This window comes from Bos indicus x Bos taurus, chromosome 5 (assembly GCF_003369695.1).
Source record: "Bos indicus x Bos taurus breed Angus x Brahman F1 hybrid chromosome 5, Bos_hybrid_MaternalHap_v2.0, whole genome shotgun sequence".
Taxonomy (NCBI): domain Eukaryota; kingdom Metazoa; phylum Chordata; class Mammalia; order Artiodactyla; family Bovidae; genus Bos; species Bos indicus x Bos taurus.
Window position 1 is genome coordinate 52,688,536 of NC_040080.1, and position 12,423 is coordinate 52,700,958.

General features: G+C 43.8%; 1 protein-coding gene across 1 annotated transcript in view; it reads left to right on the top strand.

Moving 5' to 3' along the window:
* Window positions 1-12,423, top strand: part of LOC113892722 (putative tetratricopeptide repeat protein 41) — an 82,342-nt gene that overhangs the window by 39,089 nt on the left and 30,830 nt on the right. Inside the window, exons 7-8 of the mRNA XM_027541951.1 lie at window positions 3,920-4,059; window positions 11,311-11,482. Of these exons, the coding sequence (XP_027397752.1) occupies window positions 3,920-4,059; window positions 11,311-11,482 (312 nt within the window). The remainder of the gene's footprint in view (window positions 1-3,919; window positions 4,060-11,310; window positions 11,483-12,423) is intronic.

A 12,423-nucleotide genomic window follows, 5' to 3' on the forward strand; every position in this document is an offset into this window, starting at 1 on the left:
TGCATCTATTTATTTAGATTTTATTTAATATCTTTGATCAGAATTTAGTAGTATTATGCATATAGATTATATACATATTTTGTTAGATTTATACCTAAGTACTTCATTTTTGGTGTGCTAGTATGTTTTAAATGTCTAATTCCCGTTGTTCATTGCTGTTTCATAAGAGAGCAATGACTTTTGAATATTAATCTTGTATCCTATAACCTTGCTATAATTGCTTTCTAGTTCCAGAAGTTTTTTTTAAATAACAACTAAGTATGGATGTGAGATTTGGACTGTGAAGAAAGCTGAGCACTGAAGAATTGATGCTTTTGAACTGTGGTGTTGGAGAAGACTCTTGAGAGTCCCTTGGACTGCAAGGAGATCCAACCAGTCCATTCTAAAGGAGATCAGTCCTGGGTGTTCTTTGGAAGGACTGATGCTAAAGCTGAAACTCCAATACTTTGGCCACCTCATGTAAAGAGTTGACTCATTGGAAAAGACTCTAATGCTGGGAGGGATTGGGGGCAGGAGAAGGGGACGACAGAGGATGAGATGGCTGGATGGCATCACCGACTCGACGGACACGAGTTTGAGTGAACTCTGGGAGTTGGTGATGGACAGGGAGGCCTGGCGTGCTGCAATTCATGGGGTCGCAGAGTCTGACACGACTGAGCGACTGAACTGAACTGAATGTGTATATCTTTTATTTCCTTTTCCTATCTTATTGCACTAGCTGGGACTCTCAGGATGCTGTTGAAGTTAGAGGGGTCATGTTAACCTCAGGTCTACAATGGGATCACTCTAGTGAGCCTTGGTCACTATCACCTCTCCCTTGGCCTGTTGTAACAGCCTCCTAACTGGTCTTCCTACTTCCATTTTTTGTTTTTTATTGGAGTATAATTGCTTTATAATGTTGTCAGTCTCTGCAGTGATGAGAATCAGCTATTTATATACCTACATCCCCTCCCCTTCGACCTCCCAACCCCCCTCCCTACTTTCACTGTTGTTCCTACAAAATCAATTGTCTGCATAGTCGTCAAGATGAGTTTTTAGGAACATAAACCAGATCATGTCACGTTGCAGATTAAGAAAATTCCACTGGCCTGCTGTTGAACTTATACTAAAATCTAAACACCTCACTTTAGCCTACACTGCCTGGTACAGCCTGGCCCCTGCGTGCCTGGGTAGCATCCTTTCGTATGATTCTTCCCCTTGGCCTCAGGATGCCAGCCTCCTTGGCCTTTCTGTCCTTCAAGTACATTCTGCCTTTGGGCCTTGGCATCAGCTGTTCCCTCTGCCAGGAATGTTCTTCCCTCTGCCTGGAATGTTCCTCCCACTCATTGTAGTGCTGGTTCTTTCTGGTTCTTTAGATCTCAGCCGCAGCGTCACTGTCTCAGGGTGGCCTTGGAGTTGAACGTTGTACGTGGTCATTCTCTGTTGTGTTAGCGTGTTTGAATTCTTGGCATAACTATCACAGCTGCCAGAGTTTGCCTTGTTTCCTCTTTTAATCCTGGATCTCTGTTCCCCTCTACCCTGACTCTCACTCTTTCAGCTGCTGCAGTAGAAGCTCCTGGAGAGTAGGGCTCTCCTCTCTCCTGTTCACTGCTGTATCTCCAGTGCCTGGAATAGCACCAAGCACGATGGAGATGCTGAATAGTACCTTATTGATGGACAGCATCCTTCCCAACCCGAGCTCTTGACGGGAACCTGGACTCAGTAGCCCCCTGGAGTGTGTAAGAGGCCCACTTGTGGGCAGGATCTCATCCCTTAGTTGTGTCCACACTACTCTTTTCTTTTTTTTCCCCTTTTAAAAAACATGGTCTTATTTTAGTGGATGGAGGCAGGTGATTTATAATTTTCTTTTTTTATTGACTGTGCTGGGTCCTTGCTGCACAGCTTTGCTCTAGTTTTGGTGAGCAGGGGCTACGCTCTAGTTGCAGTGCATGGCTCCTCCTTGAGGCAGCTTCTCTTGTTGCTGCTGCTGCTAAGTCGCTTCAGTCTTAGCAGACTCTTAGCAGACACGTCTATGGGGACTCGTGCCGTCCCCATAGACGGCAGACCACCAGGCTCTCCTGTCCCTGAGATTCTCCAGGCAAGAACACTGGAGTGGGTTCTAGAGCACAGGCTTGGTAGTTGTGGCACCCAGGCTTAGTTGCTCCATGACATGAGGGATTTTCCCGGATCAGAGATCAGACCTATGTCTGCTGCATTGGCAGGCGGATTCTTTACCACTGAGTAAATCACCAGGGACGGAAAAGGCAGTGGCACCCCACTCCAGTACTCTTGCCTGGAAAATCCCATGGACGGAGGAGCCTGGAAGTCTGCAGTCCATGGGGTCGCTAAGAGTCGGACACGACTGAGCGACTTCACTTTCACTTTTCACTTTCATGCACTGGAGAAGGAAATGGCAACCCACTCCAGTGTTCTTGCCTGGAGAATCTCAGGGACAGGGGAGCCTAGTTGTCTGCCATCTATGGGGACAGCACGAGTCCCCATAGACTTGTCCGCTAAGAGTCTGCTAAGACTGAAGCGACTTAGCGGCAGCAGCAGCGGCAGCAGCATCAGCAGCAGCAAATCACCAGGGAAGCCCCCACACTGCCCTTTTCTGTCTGCTCTGAGCAGCTACTTCTGGTTCTTAGGGTTCCCCCATCACTTAGCTGAACCCCTCAGTTCTCTACGCACCTCAGGCCACTTTGCTCAGATAACCACCGCAGACAGGCGTCTTGGACTCCGGCCCTCAGCGCTCTTTCTCCCCTGGCTCTGTTTAGTTTTGCTCCCCAGCCTGAGGTACCAGAGCTGTGGTTCAGAGGCTCCTGGAGGCCGCCCAATGCTGAGGCCTACACCCTTGTTTGCTTTGCTTGGTGTTCAGAGCCTGGAATGCTGCCTGACATGTTGATGCTCACAGAACATTTATTCTGTGCATGAATGAGGATCCACCAAAAAGTTGGCAGAAAGCAAGCCAAAGGATACCCGAGGTCTGGGTGGCCAACAGTTTGTCCACAGAAACAGATGAGGAATAAGAATATATTTATTTTAGCCTTTGGGGTTGGCCCATCCGAGGTCTTTGGAGTGTACTATCCATTGACTGTTTAATAAAAGATCTGTCTGTTTGCAAAAAAGAATTTATTTGTTCCAGACACATTAGGCACAACAGTTTGAAATGTAACAAGTGGACAAATGTAGCATTTAGATCCTGGAATGTTTGGAAAGAGAATTTCTGAAAATGATGACTCTGTGCTACCATGTATGTGAGTCTTCAAATTCAAAAATTCTGTATTTTTTTCATTTGTATATGATAAGGTGTGGAATAGGAAATGGCAACCCACCAGTATTCTTGCCTGGAAAGTTCCATGGACAGAGGAGCCTGGTGGCCTACAGTCCATGAGGTCACAAAAGGGTTAGACACGACTGAATGACTAAGCACATGATAAGGTGTAACTGTGTGTGAGCACACACGCGTGCACGTGCGCGCGCGCACGCGCGCACACACACGTATGCTCCCTATTTTGTTCTTCTAGCATTTTGTTCTTTCTGCTAAAGCCAGTAATTCAAGACATTTGCAACAGAGGGCAGAATTGTGTAAGAAATTTAAATGCCTTTTATTTATTGCCCGAAAATCACTCCCGAATACAAATGGCAACAACATATGGATTGAGCTATAGAAATACTCTTTTTTGACTCCTTGGTTTTCAAAATTTACTTATGGAAGTTAGTCAAAGGCCTTGACTTATTTTTCATGTGGTAGTTTAAGATACTCAGTAATATATGTAAACTTTAATATTAATAAAAGCAGGTGTGCTGATCCTTTGAGAGAAAAACAGTGAAATAGAGATAAGTATTTAATGTTTAACTCTTTTATCAAGATTAAATGATAGGCATTCTTTGTTCCTCTCCAAATATGCTTTAGGATTATTGACTTTTCTTTCTATTCTAGTGTTGGAATGCAGGCTTTTTAAGGTTACTGCTGCTGACAAATGCCGATTAATATTTTTTATTGCAAGATTTCTGAAGCTTCTGGGCAAGACCAGTGAAGCGGAAGAGTTATTCTTGAGCATTGAGAACATGTTACTGCAGGTAAATTGGGAAATAATTTTTAAAATCCTCTACTGTATTCAATTTATGTTAGATATTTTCAGGTATCATTTACCTTTGTTCACTTGCAATTTCATCCACAAAGAGATGAAGTAATGAATAATAAATAATCATTACTTATGTTGATCAGTGAAGAATCTTTGATTTTAATCTGTGCCCCAAACTGTGTATTAGTGATGACAAGCAATAAATAGATGGGAGGTACGACTGAATGAATGAATACCCATAGGTGTCATTTTGGAGAAGAGGAATGTAAAAAACAAGGGGTGAAGTGAGTAGTGATTGAAATAAACTAATAAAATACTGGTTAAAGAGTTGGTTATACTTTTCAGAAAGATGTTGGGGAAGGTTGATTATCTTGTTCCTATTATTGATTTACATTTCCCAAAATAGAAACTTTTGGGCTTGTTGAATACAATGAAACTTTCACTCATAACATAAAACTATAACTGTTCTTAGGATGACATTTAATGGCCCTTTAAAAACTATTTACCAATTGTAGTAGTTTTTGGACCAAGGGTAGTATAACCCAAGACAAAGCTATTTTTGCTTGAAAACAAAGGCCTTCACCTTCTCATAAAGGTCTATCTGTGTCCCATCAACACACATCTTTCTAAAAGGAATTTCATCTAAAGAGATGCGTAAGACTCTAGATCTGCAAGCCCCTTTATTGCAGAGGCTGTGCTTATTTATCTTCCATGCTGTATTACAACCTCTTCAGTGCTTAGTAAATGTGACAAATGAATCAATGAGCTAACTTGAATTTGCAATACTTTGTGTCCTTAGAAGGTAGCATTGGAGTAGTGCAGGAGCCTGGGCTATTTACAGACTGACCCAAATTTAAAGTGCTTTGGCACTTAATGCTGTGCAACTTTGGCAAGAATGTGAACCTCTGACTCAGAGTTCTTCGTTGTTGAGGGTTCTGAGATCTGTCTCCTGAGCTGTTAACAGGGTGAAATAAGCAGGTGCACAAAGCACTTCTCACAATGTGTGCACATAATGAGATCTTAAGCTCTTTTTATTACCTTCCATGGGTTAAAAAGTAACCGAGGCCTAGGCTACAGATAATGCGTTTGATTTGAGCTATCTCGACCTCTCTCGCATTTTGACAGAGTAGAGTCCAGTGATTCTCTGATATCTTATGATTATGGAATTCCCCCTGCAGCAAATTTTTTTCGTCATGAGGTCTAAGTTTTCATCACTGACGTGTCTTCTTGGAAAGCACCAATTATGTTATTAGGTCATCACTGAGGGCCTGATTTCAGCCTTTCTCTCAGTCAGTCACGTATTCATTCACTCAGTCAGTCGCTCACTCACCCACTCACTCATTTTCTCACTCAGTCCTCCATTTACTCATTCATCCAGTCATTGCCTTATTTATTCACTGAGCCATTTGCTAATTCATCCACTCACTCACTCGTTCCCTCATTCATTCAGTCATCTATCCACTTAGCCAGTCACTTATTTACTCACTCATTCTCTCATTTGGCCATTCATTTATTCATTCACCTGGTCACTCAGACATTCACTCAGCAAACCTTCACTGAGGGTCTTGCCCAGCCTGAGCTCTGTGCTGGGGGTTGGGATGATAGCAGCAGGTGAGGCAGACACAGTTTCTACCCTCATAGAGCTCCTAGTCTAGCTAGAAGTCACTGCCAGCATTTCCATCAGTGATGAAGCGTAACCTGTGGAGTAGGTGGGGTGAAGGGAGGTGGTGGCTGCTCAGGAAGTGTGACAAAGCTGAGACATTCAGAGAGGATTTCCCACTTCAGAGCACTCCTTTCGGAGGCATCAATCTTATGATTTTATTCTCAAAATATTTTTGCAACAGTGCTTTAGGACTAACTACCACGGAGACGAAAAGAATTATTTTTAGGCTCTGAAGGCATTTCCAAAAGAGAAGTTCTAAAACTATTTTTAGCAATAACAACTTCTTTGAAACATGTGCTGAATATTTTTGAGGGGAATGAGCTTGTTATTTGTGCTATATACATTCTGTACCACACCACTTTTGTAATTTCTTTCGATTAGGTTATTTTAAAATCTGATGCAAGCGTCTCCACTGGGAGACAGCTTTGTTTCTGAAGGAAGATTGGCTATGTTAAAGACATTTTTGGTGGTCACAACCTGCGAGGGGTGGTTGCTAATGGCACCCAGTGAGTAGAGGCCAGGGATGCTCTACACGTTTCACACTGCCCAGACCAGCCTGCCCCTCAGCCCACACCCACCCAGAGCAAAGTATTATATGGCACAGAAGTCAATAGTGCTGAAGCTGAGAAACCCTGATTTAAAGTAGTAAGTATGCTTACTAAGAAACTAAGTCTCATGACCCTCTCTTTAGTACTTACCAGTAGGTGCACTGGGCCACAGGAAAACTAAAGGATGTTTGTGTGAAGGGGCCTCTGTTTGTGCATCAGAGGCTCACTTGTTAAGAAAAAGTGCAGAGCAGAACTTTGGAGACAGGCTAGTCTGTGTTGGACACCCTTGTTCTCCTATTTGCTAGCCATGTGAACTCGGGTGATTGATGTAACCTCACTGAGCCTCAGCTTCCCTGCCTGTAAGAGAGAAGTAATAATCCCCATTTCCTAGGGTTTCTGTAAATATCCACTGAAGTCATGTATGGTGAGAGTTTTGCTTGGTCGGGGATCCATAGGTGGTAGCCAGTACAGACCATGGCCCAAGAATGCTTCACAATCACTGTGCAGATCAACAAATGTTTACTGAATACCCACAAACCACAAGGCTCAATTCTTGCGCATGGGGTCTCTGCCCTCAAGAAGCAGATGGTCTGGAGCAAGAGGGAAATAAAAGGCATGTCTTCGTAAAGAAGATGCTGATGGTATATAGTTGCATTTGATCAATTAGTATTTCTGGCAATGTGGTTGGGGAGAAAGGACCACCATGGCCTGGTGGTGTGTTGGGAGCTGTCATTCTCCCTGGGATAGGGGGTTCTGCCCCACTCAGACTGATTGAAAACATGGCCATGACATGGGGAGAAACCAAGGAAACCCTGAGGATTTGCGTCTGGTTGATGGACTTGGGGGAATTCAAAGAGGAAGCTGGTTTTGGAGGGACGATGATGAATTTTTAAAATTTACACTGCTGAGTCTGCAGTTCAGGAAAGATAACCAGGTGGAGTGTCAAGCCAGCTGGGAAATGCAGGATTGGAAATCTGGAAAGAGACTGGAGAGATGTCTGCATACACGTGGATGCTGAAACCACAGGAGGAAACAGGATCTCTGATTGACAGTAGGAATTGGTTACTGGGAAATTACTTACCCTTAAAAGGAGGAAAGGGAAAGAACCTGTACAGGAGTGAGATATTGGAAGAGAATCAGGACAGCCTTGTTCCCCCAAATCAAAGAGGGAGTGGCTGATAGCATCAGTTGCTGCTTAGAGGTCTGGATAAATGAGGACTGAAAGAAGGACCCTGGGCCTGGTGATTGAAGGTCAGTGGTAACCCCTGAGATAGAAGGGGGGTGTGGTGGGAAGAACCATTCTGCAGAGCTTAAGAGGTGAATGTGTGGTAATGAAATGGGAATGTGCATGTATTGATACCTGCTGGGGTCCAGCCCCGGCTGATCCAGGGTATTCGAAGGAGAGACGGCGTAGGCGAAGATCAGGAAACAATTGCTTAATTAAATGTTAATTAAGGATATAAAGAGTAATAGAATGAGGATAGCTCAGTAGGAAAATTCAGTGGAGAAAAGAGGCTGAGTAGCTTGGTTTACGCGGGAGACCAATAAAACTTCAAGACAAGAAGTTTGCACCACTTACGTAGGCCGCAGGCATCCTTCCGTTCTCCCGAAGGAGAGGAGACACTGAGGCCTCCCCGGTCGGATCTTAGAAGCCCAGGCATAATTAGTAAGCATGGCGGGTTCCGCGCTCCAGATGGAGACTCAACCAGAGTGAGAGAGAGAGCGACATGGGGAGACCAGTATTTCGAGAAACTGATCCCAATTCTTTATTTTCCATGGTCTACTTTTATACGCTGAGATGTTATGCAAAAGTCACATGGGGTCAGCAGTCCTGACTTTTATCAAAGTCAGGTGCTTCATACAAATGTATACAGAGGTCTTAGGGGTGTTACATCATCTTCTGGCCAGGGGGGCCTGCTGACAATTTATGACCCTCTCCTTGTGACAGCAGTCAGTCAACCAGGACACTTATTTCTCCAGGGCTGATTATTCTCAAAACAGACACCACCCAAATAAAGTTACGTTCCTATAGGGTGAGGGTGTAGTGGGTTTTAGTTAAGGAAAGAATTTACTTAGCCTAAGGTCTAACGTGATTAATATCAAAGGTTAATACTTATTTCTTCTATATACTCATTAACATGTGTAAGGGCAGGGGATGTGGAGACTTAGCAACAAACATTGGCTCAACAAATGAAAAACCCTTCACCAACACAATTTCTAATTAGCTCACTATACTTATAGTTTTCTAACTTTTCTAAGGAACCTGTTTTTAGAGGGTTTAAAGCATCTCGTGCCTCTCACGGTTGGGAGGCTGTGAGCAATCACGTGTGGCCGGACGAGCCTGTCAGGCAGGCTAGAGAACCTTCAGAGGAGTTTGTAGGTTAAAACACTCTTGTCACACCCAAGAGTTTTTATTGACTGGAGCTCTAGGTTAACTCCTTCTCCGAAAGAGGTGGTGGGGGACAGCCCCCCGTAAAGTCAGAGATGTAGGTGAGAGCACAAAGTAGTAAAGTAGGCAGGCTCTGGTTATGGGGGTAGATGCTCGAGGAGTTCCAGGGGGACTCCTGAGGCTCGATCCCGCCTTTGCGTATGTTGAGCCTCCTTCCTCATGACCTTTGTCACGGGCGGAGTACCTCACTCTGGCCCCCAACAGATACCCATTTGAGAAGTGTCAGTAAAAGGTAAAAGATGAACAATCAGGATATTACCAGGTTCAGGTTAGGTTTGATCAGGTTAGGTTTGATATGTATTTGTGTGGAGCAGGAAATGACCCAGAGAGAGGGGTGGATTGGAGATGCTGGTGGGGACGTGGTGAGGAGGACTTGACTCCCAAGAGCTAGGGAAGGAGCAGGCCCTTGGTAAGGAGGTTGGGTATCTCTTCCTCTGGAATAGACAGGAAGGAAGAAAATGGGTGAAAGCACTGCTAATTTTAAATTGAAAAGAAAAGGGAAGTGAGGTATACCAGAGACTGTAATTTCCCAATATCTGGTCCCCCTTTCATAGTAAGTTATGTCCCCACCCTCCTCATCAAATGACGGGAAAGAAGACTACATTTTCTATCATCTGTTGAAGCAAGATATGAGTGCCTGCCTAAGTTTTGGCTCATGGGATTTAAATCGAGGTGCTGAGGATAACTTCTGAGAAGTTTCCATGAAGTGAAGGGTGTGGCTTTCCTTTCCTCTTTTCTCCTTGCTGCTGTTTGGATTGTGGATGTGATGGCTGGAGATGGAGCAGCCATTTTAGACCAAGAGGCATCCTTGGGAATGGAGGTCAGGCAAGGTCAAACAGTGAGATAAGAGAAACCATGTCTCTGACATTATGGTGTGTTATCCACTTCCTGATGGTTGCATTAGAGAGAAATCAAGCCACTGTTAATATGGGTTTTCTGTTACTTGTACCCAGTCATAATCTTAATCAATATCTGAGGGCAATCTTTCAGAGTAGTCTTGATCTCAGTAAAGTCAGCATGCAGGCCATCTTAAAGTGGAGGATGGACAGTGTGAACATTAGGGCTGAGATCTAGGATGGCTGCTGAGAAGGGGGGCTCTTTGAAAGATACCCATGAGGGAATGTAAAAGACTACAGGTCTATGTGCCCAGGGACTCCACACCACTCATAGCTGCCTTCAGGACTGAGGTCAGTATTTCAGAGTAGGTGTAACCTGTTTGAAGGACACTTACTGGAAAGCTCTGGGTTAAGCCGCAGAAGGTAACTTTCAATTGGTACAGGAGAGCAGAAAGAATTCCCATGATGGAGACAGGCTCAGTCAGTGAGTACATTTCAGTACAGCATGAAGTATTACATAACCATTGATAATGCTACTGCTGTCTATTTGAATAGGACCTATTAATTGCCAAACATATTCACAGATACTCTTGTTAATATAAAGTCTTCTGAAATGAGATATTAATAATAAGATAACTCATCACTAGCTCTAAAAAAGATTATAACCAACTAGTGTATTCTTAGGAGAAGGCAATGGCACCCCGCTCCAGTACTCTTGCCTGGAAAATCCTATGGACAGAGGAGCCTGGTGGGCTGCAGTCCATGCTAAGGGTTGGACACGACTGAGCGACTTCACTTTCACTTTTCACTTTCATGCATTGGAGAAGGAAATGGCAACCCACTCCAGTGTTCTTGCCTGGAGAATCCCAGGGACGGGGGAGCCTGGTGGGCTGCTGTCTATGGGGTCGCACAGAGTCGGACACGACTGAAGTGACTTAGCAGCAGCAGCAGCAGTGTATTCTTATGTATTGATAAGGTTTTGATAGAGGTTTGATTTACGGTAATGAAGTTTAAGTATCCCTGAAATAAACATGCTAAACCAGGAAGGAGAATTGAAGTTCATGTCTTTAAGCAAAAATGTATCAAACATGAAGTTAGCAGGGACTTCCCTAGTGGTCCAGTGGTTAAGAATCTGCCTTGCAATGCAGGGTACGTGGGTTTGATCCCTGGTCAAGAAAGTAAGATTCCACTTGCCCAGAGCAACTAAGACCATGCACCACAACTAGAGAGTCCGTGTGCTGCAACGCAAGACTCTACATGCTGCAACTAAGAGCCAATTCAGCAAAAAAACAAAAAAAAACAAACAAAAAAACCCCCAAAAACATAATCAAAAAACCCCAAACCAAACAAAACCCTATAAAGTTAGCAGATCTCTGGTCACAATTGAATTCAAGAGTCATGCAGATGGTGATTTTAGGTGTTCGATTGAATTTTAGATAACACCTCCTCCGTGAGCTTTAATAGATGTGAGACATCACCATGTTATTCTCACCTTCAAAAAAAATTACCATTAACTAACAACTTGTGAAAACATGTTCCAAAGCTTAGTTTTGGTTTGCAGTGTCTCCCCATAAATGTGTCACTGTAATAATCACTCCGTAAGTATTTACAATTCCCCGAGACCTGCTGTGAAGTGTGCCATCTTTGGCGAATTCACTATGCAATGAGCTTTCTCCGGCAGGTATCTGGTGGCTGTGCCTGGTCTAATGCTGTGTCCCCTCACGAGTGTGTTCTCTTTCCTTGTGTGTAGAGTCAGTCCATGACCAAAATGCTTCCCAGAGTACAGAATGCTATTGGGGAGCTCTGTCTGGAAGTAGGGATGACTCAGGAAGGCTTCCAGTATTTCCAGAAAGCGTGGTTCAACCTGCTGGAATTTTCATCCAGAAATTTAAAAGACAACCAGGACATGGTGAAGCAAAAAGGTAGGGTGGGCACATGGAGAGGGCATCACTTCTTCTGGTTCAGAGTCAGACTCCTGGGCTCTTACAAACCATGAAGACAGGAAACCGGGCATGCGAGCTGTGTTTGCTTGATTTTTTTGGTGGGCATGTGAGGGTTGACCCTGAGCACTCCTCCTTTGACAGACCATCCTTTTGGCATGTGGGAGGCTGTTGTGACACACCTCATACTGCTTTGAGCACTAAGGGGACCACTGGCTGTGAAGCCAGCCTTTCTGTGTTCAAATCCCACCTCTCCACTTACTGTCCTTTTGCTCTTATTTAATTTATCTATTATTTTTATTTTTAGGCTCTATGCTTTTATTTACTTGTTAAGTTTGTTTTTATTTTTTGACTCTCAGACTTAAATTGAAGAAAGTAGGGAAAACCACTACACCATTCAGGTATGACCTAAATCAAATCCCTTATGATTATGCAGTGGAAGTGGGAAATAGATTTAAGGGACTAGATCTGATAGACAGAGTGCCTGATGAACTATGGACGGAGGTTCGTGACATTGTACAGGAGACAGGGATCAAGACCATCCCCAAGAAAAAGAAATGCAAAAAAGCAAAATGGCTGTCTGAGGAGGCCTTACAAATAGCTGTGAAAAGAAAAGTGAAAAACAAAGGAGAAAAGAAAAGATATACCCATTTGAATGCAGAGTTCCAAAGAATAGCAAGGAGAGATAAGAAGTCTTCCTCAATGATCAGTGCAAAGAAATAGAGGAAAATAGAATGGGAAAGACTAGAGATCTCTTCAAGAAAATTAGAGATACCAAGGGAACATTTCATGCAAAGATGGGCTCCATAAAGGACAGAAACGGTATGGGCCCAACAGAAGCAGAAGATATTAAAAAGAGGAGGTGAGAATACATAGAACTGTACAAAAAAGATTTTCACGACCCAGATAATCACGATGCTGTG